The 20,949-nt window shown below is 41.1% G+C and overlaps 2 protein-coding genes across 13 annotated transcripts in view; one reads left to right on the top strand and one right to left on the bottom strand.

The window, feature by feature from the left end:
- Window positions 1–14,698, bottom strand: part of KPNA4 (karyopherin subunit alpha 4) — a 30,727-nt gene extending 16,029 nt beyond the window's left edge. The window contains exons 1-7 of one of the 2 annotated variants that reach the window (XM_068954322.1): window positions 14,418–14,698; window positions 5,170–5,214; window positions 4,202–4,291; window positions 4,080–4,109; window positions 3,950–4,002; window positions 1,699–1,794; window positions 1,492–1,577 (exon numbers count right to left, since the gene is read on the bottom strand). In XM_068954322.1, coding sequence (XP_068810423.1) covers window positions 1,492–1,577; window positions 1,699–1,794; window positions 3,950–4,002; window positions 4,080–4,109; window positions 4,202–4,291; window positions 5,170–5,214; window positions 14,418–14,486 — 469 coding nt within the window. In that variant the 5' untranslated portion in view covers window positions 14,487–14,698. Of the gene's footprint in view, window positions 1–1,491; window positions 1,578–1,698; window positions 1,795–3,949; window positions 4,003–4,079; window positions 4,110–4,201; window positions 4,292–5,169; window positions 5,215–13,663; window positions 14,291–14,417 lie in introns of those variants that run through there. The other variant, XM_068954323.1, reaches the window with a different exon arrangement.
- A 294-nt stretch (window positions 14,699–14,992) lies between these two features.
- The window catches only part of B3GALNT1 (beta-1,3-N-acetylgalactosaminyltransferase 1 (Globoside blood group)), a 41,347-nt gene continuing 35,390 nt past the window's right edge, over window positions 14,993–20,949 (top strand). For 8 of the 11 annotated variants that reach the window (XR_011142832.1, XR_011142831.1, XR_011142830.1 and 5 more), the window contains exons 1-2: window positions 14,993–15,363; window positions 15,598–15,689. The gene's annotated coding sequence lies outside the window, so the exon portion shown is untranslated. Of the gene's footprint in view, window positions 15,690–20,949 lie in introns of all 11 variants that reach the window. The other 3 variants (XM_068954336.1, XM_068954332.1, XR_011142833.1) reach the window with 2 other exon arrangements.

The following is a 20,949-nucleotide window of genomic DNA, read 5'->3' as shown; positions in this document are numbered from 1 at the left end:
CAGTCAGGAAAGGAGCAGAAGATGGGAACACGAAAAGTTAAAAGCATTTGCGAAGATCACCTCTTTTAAGGGTCAGATCCAATCTTTATCAAAGTTAAGAGGGTCAACGCTGACCATTTCTAAAAGCATAGGGTAATTAATCTTGTAACCAATGCAATTTCAAAGCACGCATTCAATTAACAAAAATTCTTTAGACTGAAGTCACCTGCCTTAAATTCCTTGAAAGATGCCATTGAGAATTAACACATTTGTCCAATTAAAAGGATGTTTTAATTCCCCTAGTCATTTAACAGAGAAGATGGAGCTAAACACTCACGAAAGATATTTACATTTTTTTTAAATCATATCCAGTAACCTACAGATTGTGCCTATTGGTTACAGACGTCTCACTAACAATGAACAAGAAGATCTACTAAAGTGAAACAGTTAATCATAGAAGATATGAAAGACACTGATACAATTTCATTGCTTAAACCACACAGCACAATTTAAAAGCTGTATTACATAAGTTCTATGTAGTTTAAAGAGTCCAATACCTGATGGTGGGTGGGGCAACACACAGAAAAATATTAAATTCTTTGCCTTTTCACTGTTGGAAGCACAGCATGTCCAACAGAACCAGCAGTGTAAAATGCAATAAACACTGACTCCAACTATTAAAGCTACTGATATCTCACTTAATGGAAGTTCTGTGGATTGCTTCCCTTGAGTTTAAGGAAAAGCTTGTTGTAATGTTTGCTTGATCCTATTATGGGTCACAAGAAGCTCAGCTGTTTTACTCACTAAATTAAAAAACCTGTTGACACTTCTACTTAGATCTACTTTACCAACAAAAGTACTACTTCAGCCTAGGACATGCTAAAAGTATAGAAAATGGTTTGTTTTGCTTGGCAATTCAGATTCCAAGTACAACAATTTCTTCCCAAGTTTCAGATCCTCAAAATATGAAGGTCAGCATTTTATCTTCAACATTATTTTGGAAGCGAGATCGATGAGAGGCACCCTCTGAACTTGGTTCACACCTTTTCCTCCCTCTTCAGAGTGAGGCAGGAAATCCCTCCATGGGAGATTTAAAAAAAAAAAAAAAACTGTTTGAAAACTGGAAACCAGCAGATATCATCTCTGCTAAAATAGTGTGAGTTCCCAGAAGAGATTACTCACCATCAGGAAACCCAACTGAATTTAAAATCTGAGAAAATGAAGAACAAAAGCAGGTGTGCGCTTCAACTGATGCTGCTTGCCAGAGAAGAGGTAGAACTTCTGGCAGGAGACTTCATGGGCAGGTCCTTCAGCGACGTGCCTGTGATTGACAACCCAATTTCAACCATCCTGGCTATCGCATGAAAGGACCAACCCTATCACATGGATTGGTGAACATGCTTGAGAAAGAACAGGAGTGTGGATGCTCTTTACAGTATCATTCAGATCTTCTTATTTTTGTGGAAGTTACAGCGCACGCTTTTATCAATGATCAAACACTGTTGGACTTACTAGATTGAACTACAGCCTGTGTTTGTTCAGAGGTTCCAGATGCGATGTTTGTCAAAGCCCACGCAGCTTCAAACTGTAAAGAAGGACTACAAAATAAGAAAGATAGTTTATTGTAACATGAGTTTTCATTCAGAATCTATAGGCATGGTAACTGAATACTGAAAATTCTTGCAATAATTATATGCGTTTAGTTGTAGAAGTACTCACTTGTCATCTCTTTCAAGACAGTGCACTAAAATAGGTAATATTCCTGATTTTATTAAGTCATCAATTGGTGGATTGCGATCACTGGAAAGCAGCTTTCTGTTTAGGAACAGAAAAGAAAATACAAGACTTAACAGGGGAATCGCATTATGAGAAGTGCTGACTGGAAAGGCTCTCTGGAGGTAGTCTAGTCCAACCTCCTGCTCAAAGTGGTACTCTTGCTAACACTAGAGCAGGTCAGTCGTGACTTCATTAGTTAAGTTTTGAAAACCTCCAAGCAGCATGGAGGTTCCACAGGTTCTCTGGAAAACCTGTTCTAGTGCTGCACTACCCTCTGGCAGATAAGTTCTTTCCAGGGTCCAATCTTATGCTCTCAAAAACCAAGTAGGCTTTATATTCTCAACTGTAGTGCAAAATAACTAAGTTCCAACATTGAAACCACTGAACTACTGAAAAACTGAAGTTTGTCTATTTCAGTTGCCATGCCTCCTGTGACTATCTTTAAAGAGTATCAGCAGTCAACAAAATAAAGATTACCAAAGTTATTCAGTTACACCCTCCTGGGGCATCCTCCTCCCCCACCCAACAAGGCAGATAAGCAGACCCTGGCTGCTTTGGCAGGACTGCCAGAAGCTTCTTTCTTCCCTACTAAGGCTAAAGCGAGAGAGGCTAGGGGCTCGCAAAGTACTATTACAAAGAACGGAAGCGTACAAATTTGTCTTAACTTCTAATCCTTTTAGCTTCACCTTTCTGCAGGGAAGGAATTTAAGGAAGACAAAAGAAGGTTCTTGAGGGGACCACTTGGGCTGCTTCACAAAAATTTTACAGGCAGTGGGAAGAGAGATTATCTATAGTCATCTCTTCATATCCCAGTCTATTCACAAATATACAAAAGGCTTGACAAAACACAGAAACAAGAGATTAAACTTACACTGTTGCTTTATGCTGAAAGTTATCACTGACCCATTAAACAGGCAAATAGGAGGAAAAGAAGAAGTCAAGAAAAAAGGGCTGCGAAGACTGAATGGCAGCAAACCAACCAACTGCAACGGGGAGGAGGATCTGAACAAAGAGTATTGAAGCCCCTCATAACCAGCGAGATGCACATTTTCAACTTCCAACTAAGCAAAGGGAATTCCTTCTGGAAGTGATGACAACTTACATCTATGAGCTTATACAAATTAAGAACAAGAGTTTTTTGTTTTGGGTTTTTAAAGTACTTCTAATCAATTTTCAATGTATGTTTCAGCATTAGATTTAGGCAAGATCTTTCCTTCTCATTCCAGCTTCAGACCAAAGGGAGACAGAGTAAAACCAAAATGCATGTGTTTTCTTCTCTAAAAAGAAATTCTTTAAGTTGCTACTTTTGGGCCTTGTCTACAACATATGTTGCACAGGTTTAATTTTAAATTTAGTTTTCAATTAAGAAAATAAAAGTATCTAAACTAGTAAGAAGCCCACATGGATATTTCCGTTAGACTTAATGCACTGCACTTCAATCTGGTTTAGATCAGCTGTAATAAACAGGGTTTCTCAAGTGATACTATCCTGAGTTGACGCTTTTCTTTTTTTTTTTTTAAAAGGTCACCTGACGAAACAGCATAAGAACTGCTCTTTCACTTATCAGGTTCGAGTACACTAACTCCCAAAAGTCCAAGTAACTTCCTATTTTGCCTGACTTCTCTGATCTATGACTCTTCCTTTATACTTGAAACATCCCTCTCTCCCACAGAGTTCAAACAGATACAAAGTCGTAGCTCTCTGCTACAACAAAAAAAAAGCAGTAGCTCAGGAAACAGCAGCTAAACAGTGAATTTATGCAAACACAAAGAATAGTTAACAGTATTTTTCGAACATTTCTCAAATGCATACATAACTATATAACAACTATACATAATTCCTCTTAAAACAAGAGGAGGTCTTAGAGGTTTGATCCATGACAAAAATATATTAAAAAGACTGTATAGTCCCTTGTTTCTGTATTTTAAACTAAACATTGTTTATAACCCTGCTAATCACATATTGTACTCTACTTGTGAGAAGCGTCAAGTATTGCACCAAAGTAAACCCTAGTATTTATTTGTACCTAATGAAACCACTGTGAATACCCAGGTATTGGCCCTTCTTTTAAAGCCTTCTTTATCAAGGATTTAAAAAAAAAAAAAATTTTTTTTAATATCAGTAAATGACATCCTATTTCTAGTTTAACTAGATAAGCTGTAAGAAGGAAATATATTCGAGAAAACTTTCTTACCTTGCAGCCTGCACAGCACTTAACTGTATACCCTGGTTGTCACTTGAAGCATTCTAAAACAAGAGAATTTAGACTTTTTACATATTTGTCACCACGATAAAGACGTTCAAACACAATTAAAAATGTTTACCTGTACTATTGCCTCCAAAGAAGTGTTTTGCTAAAAAACAGATACAAAAAAAGAGTTAGAAGTTAGAAGTGTCTTCTAAGTAAGAAGAAGAAAACATTTTTAAGAGTTAAAGTAATTCTTACCACTCTAAAGTCACCATCTATATCAGAATCTTCACAGATATCTTCATGGGGTACATTTCTCCTCTTTAAGAGATGCTCATCTCTTTTGTTCTTAAAGAGAAAAATGATTTAATGCCTTTAAAACCTTGAATGAGGCAGAGGAGGGAAGGGGGAAGAGAAGCTTCTTTGTTAAACCAGTGTCATAAACATGCTTTCATTGATACTACTAAAGTTCCAACACTCAAGAAGTCAGAGAGGACTGCAGAGGGAAGCACTTTTGGGAAACCACTTTCTAGAAAAAACTTCCATCCAACTTTATCTACAGTAACAACTGTACTTTTGCTAGAGGTTTCACATCCTTAAATTCATCAGCACTGACCCTTTCAACCTATTTGACAGTATTTACAAGCAAACAAAGGAAATTCCCAGAATCTAGTTTTCTTTTCAGCCCAGAAGTAAAGCATCTCAAGTGAGGATTATTCGTCTCAAGAGCTAGAGTTCTGACAGTTGTAGGCAGTTTTATCTTTGCACATATCCTCTGCATTGCTTTACTTGCGCCTGCGTTTTGGACTATCACTTTGGGCAAGGGAATATCTTTCTGTCTCCAGATTAGCAGGAATTCTTCATTTTCAAAGGAAAACAAGTTTAAACCTTTAAAAGGCTTACCTTAAGAACCTAGCTGCAGAAGCAAAAATTATTCCCCTTAGTGAATTACAAAAAAAAATTTGTAATTTTCAGAAAACAAATTATATGAAATATGAAGTTTTTAGTACCAGGTATAGCAACTTTAGAAGTTGCTTCTAAATCAAAAGCACCTACATGGAATTTATAAAAAAAAGAGTTTAACAGTGGTGTTCTCAGTGGCCTGCAGAAGAACACATAACAGCTTTTTTTTTTTTTTTTTTTTTAAAAGCTTTAAATATAAGCTTTTACTGAAACACCAAAACAGCCAAATCCCATTTGGTAAGAATAATACCAGTTCATCTCACCTTTCTCAACTCCACAACAACTTCATTCCTTTGTCTTCTCATAGTCTGAAAGGAATCAAGATCAAAGAAAGTACGTTATACGCTGAATCTAGACCAAGTAATTAAAAAAATAGTTTTTGCACAACTCATTTTAAGTTTATGCACTTTAAACAATACTTATATACACTGGATTTACTAAGCAAAATTAGTTTCGACTTATCTTATAGTTAAACAGAATCTCCTAGGCCTTTACACTGAAAATGAAAAATAAGACAGTATACTGAACCAGAGAAGAAAGTATACTTTAGCACAGGATCATGATGAGAGAGTTGTATATGAAGCATAATAGTCCCAAAAACATGTTATCTGTTTGCTGTGGTATTTATAATATCGGAAGCACCTGAGAAATTACTATTTCACAGTTTGTCCATCGTTTACAGCCTGCCCTTGATTCAAGTTTTTTAACATCTCCTTTCAAGTTACAGTATTTTGACAGAAATATCATACTATTGGTAAAGCACAGAAAACTGAATATTCACCTAGTAAAAAATACCCAGATCTACAAGACCATGCTCCTCAAAACTACCTAACACCTGAAGATACTTAAATTACTACCAGTCAAGTTCAATGATGAGCTACCGCCACCGCTTCCAAATCTAGCACCACTATTCCCCCAGAACCAGGCCTGGACATGAGATACACCCATACAGAGCCTAAGGCCAAAACACAGACACAGCCAAAACTGCCACTTTATTTAAGAAGAAAGTCAGAACAAAAAGTGCTGACTTCCCTCCAGATAAACGCATACCCGGTAAACTAGGAAGCATAAGGCCTGGCTCAACTGCCTCATTTACACACAAGATTAAGAACTAACACCTGAGAGCAGCCTGAAAAACAGGTGATTGCACAGGCAGAGACACCTGGTCACCACTGCTATATGGCAGTACCAGACTCGCTGATCAGACAACATGCAAGGAGCACAATCCATTACTAACAGGTAGTAGTCAGTGAGGAAGACATCACACAGTTACACGGAAAAACAGAGGCAGAAGTTCAGATTGTGCAGGCAACCCTTGATATATATTTTATATAACTACTAAAAGTAAAAAGAGCAATGCAACTCTTCAAAATAAATATATCTAGACACAGTGATCTCTTCAGATGATGTCTACTGGATTAGGCCTGGCTTCTCATGCAAGCATTGCACAAGTGTACTTCTCCATCCCTAAGTGATGTGAATTTTTTTCTGCCCATAACCACAATAAACGTAACAAGTTTCACATGTTTCTGATGCGCACGTTCTTCTGTTACTGTGTAAAACACTAGTGACTTTGTACCTTGCGTAATGACTAAGTCTCCTCATTGAGCTTGCGTATAAGCAAAGCTGAGTTACACAAATAATATTCATAAACGACTATCACATGAAACACTTAGCATTATAAGAACACATTCATTCTTGGCTATTTTCTGTACAGACTCCAATTTAGATTGTTCAAAAAAACACAATTGTGAATGTACAGAAAATGGTTTACTATTGCTTGTGTCGGTGCAAAGTAAACAGAAAAAAGTCTCTAATAATTTTCTTCTACGCTTCAAACTCTACAGCGAATCAGAATAGTAAAATCAAAACCAACTGTATTTTATTGTGACCTAATAAAATGTTCAATGCCCAGACAGTTTGAAATTCCAGAGCATAAGAGATCCCATTAGAACAGAAAACGAGAAAAAGAGAGAGCTAAGAGAGCTTCTGTACAGCAATAAGCAGCAGTTCTTAAGATAAGGATTAAAAGTTTGACTTTGAGAAGCAAGGGGTTTTTTATTATTAAATGAACATGCATGTCATTAAAATCAGTATTTTTTCCAGCTCTGAGCAAGACAGTTTTCCTTCTCAAAGGAATACACTACAAGAAAAATAAGGGAACAGGAACAGAGGTGAGTGGAAGAAAGAATGGCTCTCCACTGCCTTGGAGGTACAATCTTTCATTGCCCGAGGACCAAATGCAGTTCACTACGAGAAAAACAGAGGAAGAGAAAAAGCCACCCACACTATGATAGCTCCCCAGTATATAAGAGATAAAGCACATGAGCATATCCAATGCAGATGAAGCACCCGTAACAACTAGATAAGAGTCACAGCATGCAAGTACAAACTGTCCCACAGTGAAAAGCACCAAAGCAAGCAGCCAGTAAATGCGTTTTTAAAGCATGTTAATTCAAACACAGGTCAATCAAAATTAAAACTAATAATAGATCAAAGGTACTAGAATAAGAGGCCGGTGCAGCTTTGATTCATAGCTTTCATTTTAAAAGTCATATCTACCACATGAGGTCAACCATAACACTTAACACCACTAGTATGCCAAGAACTTTTTTTTTTTTTTTTTTAAACTTCAGTATCATGGACTTGCTCTCCAGGCTTTTCAAATATTTCTCAGAACTCTTGAAATGATAGTGAAAAATCTCAAAATAACGTAATCTCTAAATAGCAAAACATAGACTTAACAAACCTTTAACAGCACTGTTCTTCCCTAATAGGTATTCTTTGAACTAATGATATCTGCTTTATAAATGCATAAGCTTTATTTAGAAGTTTTAATGTTTTGTAATAGCTCCAGCTCAAGTGTTTGCTGACACAAAATGGAGAAAAGTTGAAAGCAGAAAAATTTCTCTAGGAACTACCTTCCTACATAGGTATTTGTTAAACAACATACCAATACAGAACACTAGCACAGTCATCTGGCAGTTCATGCTTCAGCTTTCAAATATGTGCATCACTTCGATGCTGGGGAGCCAAGTCCTTTGCCAGCAGTTGCACACACTGCAGGATGCTACCAACTGCAGGAGTCAGCAAAACATAATTTGAGCCCAGAAAACTGTACCCCAGCATCGTTCAGCCAAGACATGTATTCCACATGAATGATGGACGGCTAACTCTGAAGAGCAGAGCCGAAGGCAAGAAGCACTCAGTCATTTACCTGTGCTTGAAGTGCTGGTGCCTCTCCAGAGAAGCTAATGTCAAGCGCGTTACTGGATACCACCTACCATACATGCACTTCAGAAAGATTGTGCAACTTCACAACTGACAGAACTGCTAGATGCTCTTGCTCTCAGCCTGCAATACGATGTTCACTGCAGTTTCTCCCAAATCTATGAACCTGATACATGCAAGTAGAAATAGAGATGAGGAAAATCTTTCTCTCATTAAAAGATTATAGAATACAAAGCTCCCTATCATCTCACAGGACTGTAAATTAACCCCTTCCCAACCCACAACAGTTGCTACAAACTAATGCAAGCAGCACACCTAGAGAAAAACTGCACTGCAAGAGATGCTTTTCTTCCCAGACTTCAATGATAGCACCACTGCTTACAGTAAAGCGTAGCTAACAGAGTGAGATCCAATGTATGGTTTCAAGGTGTAGAAGACTGGATTGTTGGGGCACCAACTGCAAAGTGACATTAAACCATAACAGGTATTCAAAGATAACGTAGTTAAAGTTATTACTGAGCCCAAAAGGGAACGTGTTCTGACTCAAGTGGTAACGTACCTTCAAAAGGACAAGCACGTATGCATGCACGCGTGAGAGAGAGATGGGGAAGAGAAGAGTAGGAAAAAGACTGAAAAAAATGCTCAGACACGTCATTTGAAAGCTTTGTTATTTGAAGAAAAAGCACATACACAGTCAACTAGGCTTTAAAACAAACTCCCGAAACTACATCAGCTCTGTCTGGAGGAAGAGCGTGCTTCTCATTCCAGCAGAAAGACTGACAGTCCCTTGGTTCTGACTCCTGCCTGCCTCTGAAGCAGACCTGAGCACCTTAGACTCATAATAGCCTCCACCTGAAAGAGGAGCAGCCACTGAAGTCACTGGTGAGAACAATTTACCAGAATAGGGCTCCTTTAAAATAATTTTCTGTACGTACAGTACTTGGTTGACAAGCTGGTTAACTATTTCTGCCCTTCCTCCTAAGAATAGGATATGAACAAAACAGGAAGAACTGAAATCAGCTCTGTCAAGAAGTTTCACAGCATTTTCACCCCAGTCTGGAAAGAGAAGAGACAGTTTTGAAGAAACTAGAGTGACAGCAACAAACTCAAGAGCTAACTCGTGGGTTGTTTGGAAAAGCGTCCAAAGGGCAGAACTCTAGACCTAACGGTTTCTTGGCGGATGGCATAATAAGGCTAGATTCTCCAGCATTACCTTCTGTCTTGCACAAGATCCAGCTTGACCGTCAGACTTCCCTGAATCTGTTCTCAGCCTGCACTAATACAACTGCAGGAAGCCAACCTCAATTTAAAGTTCCTAGAAACAGAGAATCCAGAACGGTCCTTGAAAAATGCTCCAATTTAAAAACATATCACTTTTTAGTACGGCTTCATCTGGCTTTCAGTCACTGGATCTTGTTCTTCACTTGCTACACTGGAAATCAAATTATTAAACTTATTTCTCTCAGCCTATGATTGCCAGCCCTCCATCCTCCTTTTTTCAAGGAAACACAGCTCAAGTTTTATCAAGGAAGCCATGAATCATTCCTGATCCCTCTGGCTTATCATTACAATGTTTCGTTAGCTGATGGCAGCAGGATCCTGATACCACTCTAGTATGTTCCACAACAATACCAAATAGAGGAAATACTCTATACTCCACACTCAGGAACTGCTCCCATGTATTAGCCCTTTCTACATATACTAGCATATGCCTCGAGCTCGTGCTCATCTGACACATCATGAGCCCTCTTCAAGTTCTTTCCTTGAATCACTGCTTCTCAAGATCTCCCATCACATATATAACCTGTCCTTGGTGAGTTTCTTGCTATTATAACTTATTTCACTCAGAGCTCTGTTTTTGCATCTACAATAGCAAGGCCTGCCAGCATACAAACAACGTTAGAACTCCACTTATGCCTCCCGTTCTAGCGAACGGTTTGCCAAAGCATGCCGTTTCTGTTGCAAAAGACAATAGCTCTAAAACAGAGCTGCTCGACCCATCTTCTCCTTCCTTGGCAACTGCTACTCTGATCGGCGATTCGAAATACAAACAAGAAATAGCATGGGGAATAACTGACCACTAGTTACCTCAAAAACTCTTAGGGGCTGTATGACACGTCCAATTTTTTGTCGAAAACACCACTGACTAGGGCCCTGTGCACCAACTGCTTACCCATTACTATCTACTCACAAAACACTCTGTGACCTGCAGATCACAGTTTCCTCAAACTAGTCTATAACCCAGAACACACAATGCAGTGACTAACAAATTTTCTTGTGCTTCACAGGAAAAACAAGAAAAGACCTCCACAGACACATGTGCAAGTTCAAATTTGGATTTGATAAAAATGTATTCTCTTCACATTCAGTTTAATCAGGTGATTCAGTCCCTCCTCTATCCATTGGTCCTCTCCTAGACTAGCTCTGGTTCATTTGCAAACTGGAACAATAAAGTTTATCCTCAAGATCACTCATAAAAATGCTACACAGTTTTAAAGCCAACACAATCTTTACAAGATACTACTAGAAAACACATCTCAGCAACTATTTCTCCTTTAAAATTATAACGGGGACTCTCAGTTACAAAAGTCAGTAAGACATTCCACATGCCGACATTCTAGTTTCTTCCTGGAGAAGCTGTGCACTCCAAATATGCAAACAAATATATCAACATGATTTTTTACACCACTAAATGCATGAGTTTCAATAAAGAACGACAAGTCAATTTAACGGAACCTATTTTTAAACTATCTCACTGTGAGTGAAGTTACTGCCCTCCTTCCATTCCTTCTTATTTGAATCCCAAACAAACTTCTTATTTTGTAAATGGGAAGGCTGAAAAGCTTCTAATTAACTGTGATAGCCAATAAGTCACAAAATCAACTTTCTTTCAATCCTCTGAAGCTTACTTGGTGTTTCCAAATATTTTGTTAGTATTACAAGTCCAGTGAACTCCATCGGCAACTCTTGACAATCTTAACTTGACACAGTTATTGAGCTGTGCTGATCTTAAAATGTCTAGATTCAACGGCTGCCCCAATTGTTTTGGAGTACCCTGCCTTACATTATCATTGTTTTATCCTGTCTCTCAAATAGAGAGATCTACTGGACACTCCTCCTGTTACTAGGAGGACCAAGAGGATCTAGGTTCAAACAGGAAAACCCGTTTCCGGTTGAAAAGGCAAGATGAAAAGAGTAGAAGTTATTTTACCTAGCTTTCCTAATGGACAAGCACTTACATAACCGTGTGCAAGACTACAGATAAACATTGTTGAAGTATAATTTTGTTCTTGGAATTAATGAGCATGACAGTTTGGACAGTTTAAGTCTATCTCCTTTTTGGGTTACAAGAATTCTAAGTTTTTTGTTTCCCACAGCTCCGATTTTAGCAATTCCTAAATCTTAAAAGCCTAACAGCATACTGCATGTACTACACTAGAAACCTTAAACACTGCAAACAGATACTGCTTTAGTATTGGCTGCAGATTAGCTCTCTCATGCCACTAACTCTTCAGCTGTTAAAGAGTCTGTATCGCTCAATATTTATGTGATCAATCCTATAAATAACAAAAAAAGGACAAGGAAGCATTCTGTATTTCTGGTATTTCTTTATTCCCAGCCTAGTCATCAATGTCATCTTCAAACATACAGCAGCAATTGTTTACAACATAACAGGTCCTTGCATGCATGTTTATCCCATGCTTAAGTGCACGAATAACTTCCATTAAGCCCGTATTTTGCAAAATAGCGTGGGTTTGTTTTAAGACCAGGCTTTACATTTGTAGAAGCACATTGATATGAACTGGAAAGTGAAAGTCAGCTTTAATTTATATTTACATAGGCAAAGAGCTAAGCATATGCTTAGCATTTTTAAAGGTAAAAGCTAAAAATTCTGTTTTCTGAAAAATAGACAAATAACCCCCTACCAGGTGAAAAGACCTGAAAGTTGAGTACAATGTGAGAGCAGCTACTATTAAATTAATTGCCAATGGAGCTGAGAAACATGTAGGAACGTGAACCATTTTTAAAGAGTTTATAATCTGCAACATGATAAACCTCCATTGTCCCCAGAAGAATTCATTAGTTTGGCATTCACCAAAACTAATTCTAGAGTGATTTAAGATTTGTAAGATGGTGTATGGAGGCCAACCGTCACAGGAAAGAAAAAAGGATCACCCGTTTTGAATAAAAGAAACTAATGGCAAAAGATGCAACTTCAGCAAAGGTAAAGTGGGGGAGGAGTGAAGGAGGCAGGACAAGGGAAAGAGAAAGATCAAACGTTGGCTTCCTACGTGAAATAAATAGACAGCTTTCTGCCAAAAGCAACACAGAAATATACCTGTATTATGAACAGACTGAACACTCACTAGTAACTGTTGCTGCCATAGGATGCCTGACTACAAGCAAGCCCTACCAACATCTCATGCTCAGATGAAAAACGTGGTGTGTAAGCAGTTAACAAATAAGAATGATAGCCATAAGCCTGAGCTATTGTATGAAAAATAACTGTCCATGGTAGTTATTTTAGGTACCAAGCATATGTTCCAAGATTTGTTGGATAGATGTCAGTATCTAAAATTTAACAGTGCCCAACAGTGTTTTTTCACTACAGAAGGCCGCTTAAATGCATCAGCGAATTCAAAAAATACTTGAGAGATTACCTGCTTCCCGATACACACACACAGGGCTCTTATTTCTGCATGCGTTCATGTTAAGCCTTCCCTACTTCAGCTGACTTACCTTAAAACCAAGTATGTAGGCACCAGAAGAGAAATAAGGCGGACACACTCCAATCTATACTTTTCCATAAGGTTCATTTTTAGTATGTCAGCATATACTTTACTGCACACTTTCCTAAACAGTCTCTTCCTGTTCAGTTATCCGTTCAAAGACAACTATACAACTTAAGACAAAAACAAATCAACATCTAAGGCAAGTTCTCACTAACAAAGGTAACAACTCTACTAAACAACAGCGTAATCATTGCATTAACTATTGCCCTTTACAGCTATTTTAACATTTGGCATTGTCAAACTGAAGAATAAACTGCTATACCAGCACAATTGTTTCTTGGTAAGGAGTTGCCTTGGATATTCATTTGTCTATACTGTTTCGAAACAAACAAAAAAAAACAAACAAAAAAACCTCCCAAACCACCAAGATATTGGCTTCTAGATTAGCCAAATGCCCAGGAAGAAACATGGCTGATATTCTCCCTGAATGATAGACAGCTAAGTAAACGCATCCTTTACTTTCGAAAAAAAAAAAAAAAAGGTAAAATCATCTGTGTGGCGATTTCATAGGAAGACTAGGATCTTATACTATGCTATTCACAGGGACACATATTGAGGCAGATACAAAATGGAAATATCCAAAGCCCATTTCTTCATCAGACATAACCCCCACGCTATGAATATTACCATACACAGGCTCCCCAGTCAGCACTGCTGGCAAGCATTTACGGGTGAGGCTCGATATATAATTTTAGTATTAGAATACTTACTAGGGAAACCCTAAAATAATTACCTCTTCTGCTGTGTTGACGAAGCAGCTTTACAGCTGAAGCAAATAGCATACATGGCAATCCGGCCTCCAAAAAGTTTAGAGGCTGAATACTACAAGCCACGACTGTTTCCACGGCTCAGCGAATTTAACACTAAAATACTAAGATTCGCCCCCTTTTCCAAAAGTGCGTTTAAGCGAACAGTTATTGCCTACGCTTAACGTCACGGATTAATACTCGAGTATCTTGGAGACAAACAGCACAACTGGGCCTTAATCCCTGACTCAGGCTTTTCGGGGCTGCTCAGCGCAAAAAGAGTAGTTATTAAGCGTTCGGGAGGAAATTAAAGGTACGAACGCGCTACTTCCATTGCGGCAGACGAGCACGGCCGCGCGGAAGCACCTTAACGAAGGGCGGTTTTAGCTACGACGCCCAGGCGGGCCCGATAAGCGCCCGGGGCGCGAGGGCAAGGCGGCCGCGGGGGGGGGGGGGGGGGAAGAGGCAGGGAGAGCAGGGCCCGGCGGAGCCGCCAGCGCCGCCCCCTCCCCCTCACGCGTGAGGGAGCCTCACGCGCGTGGCGAGACGGCGGCGGTGGCCGCCCGCGCGCGGAGCCCAACGGCCGCGCCCGGCCCCACAGCGCGGCCTCACCCCCCCCCCCTCCGCCGCCGGGCGGGGGGGAGGGGAGAGGAAGGGGGGAGGCGCTGCCGCCTCTTTCCGCGCAGGCCGCGGGGGCCCCGGCCGGCGGATTAAGGAAAGACGCCACAGGGCGGCGGTTACCTCCAGGTCGCGGCCTTTGTTCTTGAAGTTCTTCAGCCGCTGGTTGTCCAGTTTCTCGTTGTCGGCCATGGCGGGGGGAAGGTGGGAGGGAGGGAGGGAGGGAGAGCGCGCGGCGGCCTCCTCCTCCTCCTCCTTCTCCTCCGCCGCCGCCGCCTTCTCTTCTTCTTCCTCCTCCTCCTCTTCGCGGGCCCGCGCCCCTGCCCGCCGGGGTCCCCCTTGCCGCCGCTGGAGCCGCGGCCCGAGCCGCGCCGCGCTGCCGGGGCGGCCGCTGCCCGCGGGCCCGGCTGCCTGGGCGGCGGAACGTGCCGGTAGCGAGGGACGGAGCCGAGCGGGGGAGGGGAAGGAGAGGAGGGAGGGAGGGAGAGAGGGAGGGAGGGAAAAGGGGAGGGAGGAAAAGAGGGGCAGCCTCGATCTGGGCCGGCCGGCCGCGCTCGCTGATTGGCCGCGGCGCCCGAGGCCGGCGGCGAATAGGAGCAGCGAGGCGGAGGGTGGGAGCCGCGCGGCGGCGTGACGCGCGCGCTGACGGTGCGCGAGGGAGGAGGGAGGGGGGGAAGGGGGCGGGGCGCCGGCCCTTCGAGGAGGTTCGGCCGCTTCCCTCAGGCGCGGCGGCCATTTTGGGTGGCCGGTGCGCGCCGCGGGGGGGGGGGACGACAAGCGGCGGGGGGGGCCGGGCCGGGCCGGGCCTAGATGCCTTCCCTCCCTTCACCACTCGTCCTCTCCCCACCCCGGCGGTTGCTGCTGCGTTCACCCAGCTGAAAGTCAGCAACGCCATCATCCTTCGCCCCGCTCCACTTCGTGTTCGCTGACCCCCAAGGGGCGCCCCCGGCGCCCTCAGGAACGTCCCCCCGCGGGAGGCGCTGCCACTCGCCGCCGGTTTATAAACAAAACCAAGCACAACACGTTTCTCCAAAACTGCCCCAAACGTGGCCGCGGGATGGGCCCGTGGGTGTGTGTCAGCGCCGGCGGGGAGGGTTTGCGCGGCGAACGCGGGGCAGCGAGGAGAGAGGGGCGGCGGGCCACCCCCCCCCCACTCCGGGCCCCTAGCGGGGAGCGGGACGGTGCCAACCAGCGAAGCTTCACGAAATAATGAAATCGGGAGGGAGCGAGGCACTGGGGCTGTCGAGGTGGCCTCGGTTTGACGCCGTCCAGACCGTAATCCAACCCGCTGTACTTTTCCTAGACTTTGGCGCTCAGGCGACTGGTTTTGGAAAGAGGAAGAAGTAGCGCGCGGGAAGCGGCAGCAGGTATCTCGGCAGCCTCCTGAGAGACGGGGTAAGCTCTCTTAAGGAATCAGCACCACCCGTATGCAGATCTGTCTGCGGGAGTGCTGCAGTTCAGCTTTACTTGCCAGTATTCTCATTTACGCTGCTCAGCCGCTGTACACCAAGCCCCCAAGCGAGATTTAGTGGCAGTAATTCTGACAGATAAGGGATGAACAGCGTTGGGAGCAGAAGACTTTTTCAGTAAGATCATGGATCTTTCCTGGCCTCTTAGCACGATGATGAAGATAGGCTGCAGTGAGCCAGAAATAGGTTGCTGTTGTCTTTTGGACTCTGCTACCTCAGGTAGGCCCATGTCTCACTAGTTTGATGATGACAGTCAGCCTCTGTGGCGGTAGATTTTGGCCAGTAGCAATTACTGTAATTCATTCTCAAGGGCTGTAGGTGGACCGCGTTCCCAAACTAATTGTGAGCATTCAGCAGATAGGCTTCTCACGTTTAAGTATAATTATCAGTGTTAGGCACCTTTGTTAACTCCCTGCTTCCTTCCAGGGTGCTTTGTGACAAGTATTACCCATCTGTTATGCAAACTGTGGTGAGCTGGAGGAGGTGGTTCCTGAATTTGCGTTGAACACCCCAGCAAAGGGAATGATATTATGAAAATTCCACAGTGGTGCTTTGCTTGAGTATAGTCCGGGGCATTTTGATTACACCAAAAATGTGGAGCTTGGAGTATGTCCCTGCCTTCATTTTAGTAAATCCTAGCTATCAAAAAAGTTTTTTCTTGGGAATGCCAATCTGATAAGCTATTGCCTGTTGACAGTGACTCTCCCAGAAATACAAAAGAAAACTCCTCACTTCTTTAGCTGTTCTGTGATGCAGCTGATTAGAATACAGAGAATTTCTAGCAATGTAGACAACTCAGTGATTACCAGAAAAAAAAACCCACACATTTTCTTCACAAAATATCCAGTGGTTTTTCTTCGCGAGGCTTACTTGTTAATGCCTGTGACGTTTGGACTCGATGGTAATTTTTGAGGGAAAAAATGCTCGTAGTGGTACCGTGTCCAGTCTTCCAGAATATTGGAAAAAAAGTTCTGTCCAAACTGTCTAAGCTAACCTTGTTCATTTTGATTGAAAAGAGATAAGGAACATTCAAAAAAGCATGCACGTGCTGAGCAGAGGGGATGGTAACTTCTACTTCTCTAACTTGATCGAGAAAAGAATGCCTCTACAGATAAGTAGAAGTGCTCACTGGATGTTATACTGTCCTGGTCACGTGTGTAGTTGTATTCAGTCGTAACGCTTGTAGAATTAAGCCTGGTTTCTTCTTTGTTAAAGTCTTATATGTTGATGAGCCTCTCATTTCATCAGTGGCCTTATGATTTTCCTTAAACATACTTGTTGAGAAAAGTAAAAGCCATGATGGAAGGTGCAATCTTTCAAGTAGGTATAGTTAAGACACTTGGAGATTTATGAATATCAGAAGAGAGAACTTAATTTTAGTTTTATGCTCAAGAAAACATGACGATGATGATCTCCCAGGCTACCGTATATTTTATGTCGGGGAGATTTTTCAGAGCATGGGACGCCGTTCCTAGATAGAGTTGTAATCGAGCCTGAAAGTGATAGAATTCGAGTCACCACAGCCATGTTGATTGCATGAATGTAGCGGCAGTGGCACGACAGTGCGGGTAGGGTGAATTAGTCAGGGTTAATTAGTCCAGGTGGCATTCCATATAGCCATAGCTAGCTCTCTACCAGTACGTAAACTAACCTGTTCAAAGCTGACTTAGGTACAGCTACCGCTACACATTGCAGTCGGAACTTACAAGAAAGACTTTTTCCCTGACATTGCTATTTAAATCGAACAACAACAAAAAAGTAATTTGTCAGTTTGATGGTGTTTTAGAATACTAATTAGGAAAAAAGAAAAGAAAAAAGAACACTTATTTAGCTAGATTTTGGTTGTTACCACAGCACAATTGCCTTAGGAAGACAGGATGTTACAGCAGTAAAACCATCGCAGTATCATACCTCACTTTTTCAAAAGTAATATACTTTCAAATTGATGGTGTCACTTCCAAAGAGAAGTCTTTAATAAAGAGACAAGAAAAATTAAAATATGTAAAAAGTAGCAATGCATGACGTCTTAGAAACAAGAAATTGTATCAGCTTCCTCAGTTTTAATTCAGTTAAAGAAAATCACCAAATAGTTTCTCATCACTCTTAGCAGGGACAGTAGCTTCTGCACTTACTGTTTCAGGAAATAATCAGTAAGTAAAATATTTTTCTTTACCAAATTGGAAATCTCTAATTTTTGCTGTAGCTTTTGTTACTATGAGTTTCTTGTATAACCTCCTGTTTACACCTGAACCGTTTTAATTAACTGAAGGGAAACGCCCTGCTTGTGCTTTAATTTTCAAGAATATTTTAAAGCTGCTTCCTTTTGTGATTAAGGATTGTGTTGTATGTTTCACTAGAATACTTAAAACCCTTCATCTTTTTTAGTGACTGTCATCTTTGAAATTGCCCTAGATGAACATACCTGTTGTAATCACGTAGTTGATCACATAATGGAAATAGTATTTCACTGGCAACTGTGCTCTAGTACTTTTTGCTGAACCACAGCTTTTTACATGCTAAGGGTACGAAATCCAGAAAGAGAGACCTAAAAATAACAAAGATTTAACTAATAACCATTGCAAAAGATGTGAAAAATCAGGATGCAGTACTACGAATCTGTGAATGGCTGTGAATGGCTGATGCAGTTAATACCTTTAAAATTGAGCTCCTTCTGGGGAAATTATGTACTGAAAGAAGAAAAAGATGAGAATTGTAACGAGTGCAATAGCTTTGCAACTTTATCTAAAAATATAAACAGAAACATTGAGAAGTTACCGTTACACTATAGAATGAAGTCGTTGCTCTCAGAATTAAAAGGTGACAGATATTTTCCAGATCTACCAATAACTTGCTGGTTGGTTGTAATGTCACTTCCATTGAGAAGAGAGAGCTTGATGTCCTTGAGAAGCATCTCTGCAGAATGTTTTTTGAAATTTTGTGGCTCTAAAAAGTTTCCTTTGTGAATCAGTGTCTTAAAGGAGAATGGAGGCCCTGGTTCTGCGGAACGACATTATTATACTAATGACATGGTTATTAATAGTGAAACTGGACAAGGTACTAGAGTGTTAAACTCCTCACGGTATCGTGAGATTATAAATAGTCAGGTTATGAAAGTAAAAAAAGTAAATATACATACATATATATGTATATATAGTATCTAAGACCCAATCCAGAAGAAGTCTGTGAAGAGGAAAGAAAAAATATTTTGCTCCATCACAACTTTTTTCGTAGCTACCTTTTTCCTGTCTTTTCTAACTCAAGCTCATCCTACCTCTGCTACCTCCTGCTGTCACCACGCATAGCACTGACTGATTACGTAGCGTGTGGTTTGGGAAAGATGGAATTGGAAAGCCAGCACATTCTTTTGTGACCAAAACTGACTCAGTGTTGAACAGTGACCTTTAATGAAGTCATCTCTTTTTTGACCTTCCCTCTACATTATTGGAAAAAGATTGACAGAGACAAGGGACTGAGCAATATCTTGTCATTTTATGAGTAACCGTTTGAAAATAGCTAAGAATCACCGAGTTAGTGTTCCTTGGAGAATCTTCCGTCAAAACCAAATCTATTCTAAAATCACATTACTGCTTGCATTGTCAGATCTAACGCAACATTCTGGTGTGTATAGCTTTTGTACAGTGTACCTTTGTATGAAATATAAGGACGTGCTTCGTTCTTATTAAATTATGTATGTTCAGAGGAATACTACCCTTCAGGAGTCTTTGATATGTGTTTCTGGTCTGGTATCATCTGAAGAATAATTTATAGTATGACTTCAGTGAAGACATAATCAGAGATTAATCAAGTGCGTTTTGTTTAACTGTAGTCTAATTAATCTGTTTAGCTCTCAGTGGAACAATTATCATGTTATATTCTTACTGGTTTGATTTTACCTCAGATCTGCAGTGCTAATCTCCCAGCACTTGGAAGACTAGTTTTGAAGAACAGACCAGTTCCCTTCTGAATTCTTGATCTTGCGGCATTGGACTGTCTTAACAAAAAAAAAAAAAAAACAGCAAAACATATTTTGATTCTAAAGTAGCTCTTGCTAAAAGAATACAGTTTGACTAAATATAGGTGCCTACAACATAATAAATTATGTATATTATGCAAATTCACTTGGTACGGTAATGTTCAAATCTCCCATGATGATATGATACCAAATTGTGTACTTTTTTTCTATTTTTGCATATTTCTCAGCTTGGAAAATAACAGTAATGCAAATGTAAAGATGTGAAATAAGATTCTGCTCCACTTTTGTTCTTTCAAGCAGCAAAAAAGAAAGACGCTGAGAGCTGGTTTAACCTCTCTTGAAGTTACTGCTAGTGATTCTAAATTATTTGGTCTTGGCACCTGAAGATAAAGTTGTTAAGATGATCAGCACAAGTCAGAGTAGCTTGAGATAGTTATAATTTGTGCAGGATCTGAGCTGTGTCTGCCTGGCAGTATATAGGAGCTGGAAAGGAGTTACTGTTTGGCAAGGAAGAATTTTTCTCCACAAAACAGATTTCCAGTTGATGCAAGCAGCCGATTTTGTGACTTCTCAAAGCTTCTGGCACAGAGGGTATGCTACATGGGCATCGTGCTCAGTTTTATGAAGATTCTGGCTTGCAGAGCAGCTGTAACATGGCGAGGCCAATCTGACTTATGGCAGTGGTCATCTGGATCTCTGCACAAAATGCAGAAGATGTATGTGTGAAATGGCTTTTAGCTGCTGTTGTCCCTTCCCTATGGGTTGGGCTTCTGTGCTGTGCCTTCTACGCTGTGCAAAACGGAATCTATTCTTTAGTATTCCAGGTCAGGCACAAGCCTCCCTCTTGTCAGATGCTAATATAACCAGCTAACTTAACTTATGCCCTGCTTCCTATGTCCCTTGGGCAATGTGTTCTACTTGTCCCAAAACCAACTGCTCTGCAACCTCTCATTTCCAGCCCCCTTTCCTTGGGCCAGGTAGCAGGTGCCAATGTGAGAGCTCTACGTGGTCTGGGAAGCTCCCTTTCATAGGAAATACTCAGAAAGTAAAGTACTCCCCGTTTTAAAGACCCTTTACACGCTCAGCCTGGCATAAAGGTCGTGGTTTAGAAAGTTAGTCTAAACAAAAGCTAATCACTGAACCTCGAAATATTTTTAAATACTTAATTTTTCAGCCAAAAACCACCATTCTACAGGTCACTGACATTTATATA

Source organism: Struthio camelus, chromosome 9 (genome assembly GCF_040807025.1).
Source record: "Struthio camelus isolate bStrCam1 chromosome 9, bStrCam1.hap1, whole genome shotgun sequence".
NCBI classification, from domain to species: Eukaryota; Metazoa; Chordata; class Aves; order Struthioniformes; family Struthionidae; genus Struthio; species Struthio camelus.
Note: the sequence above shows the minus strand (reverse complement) of the source record. Positions and strands in the feature narration are given on the sequence as shown.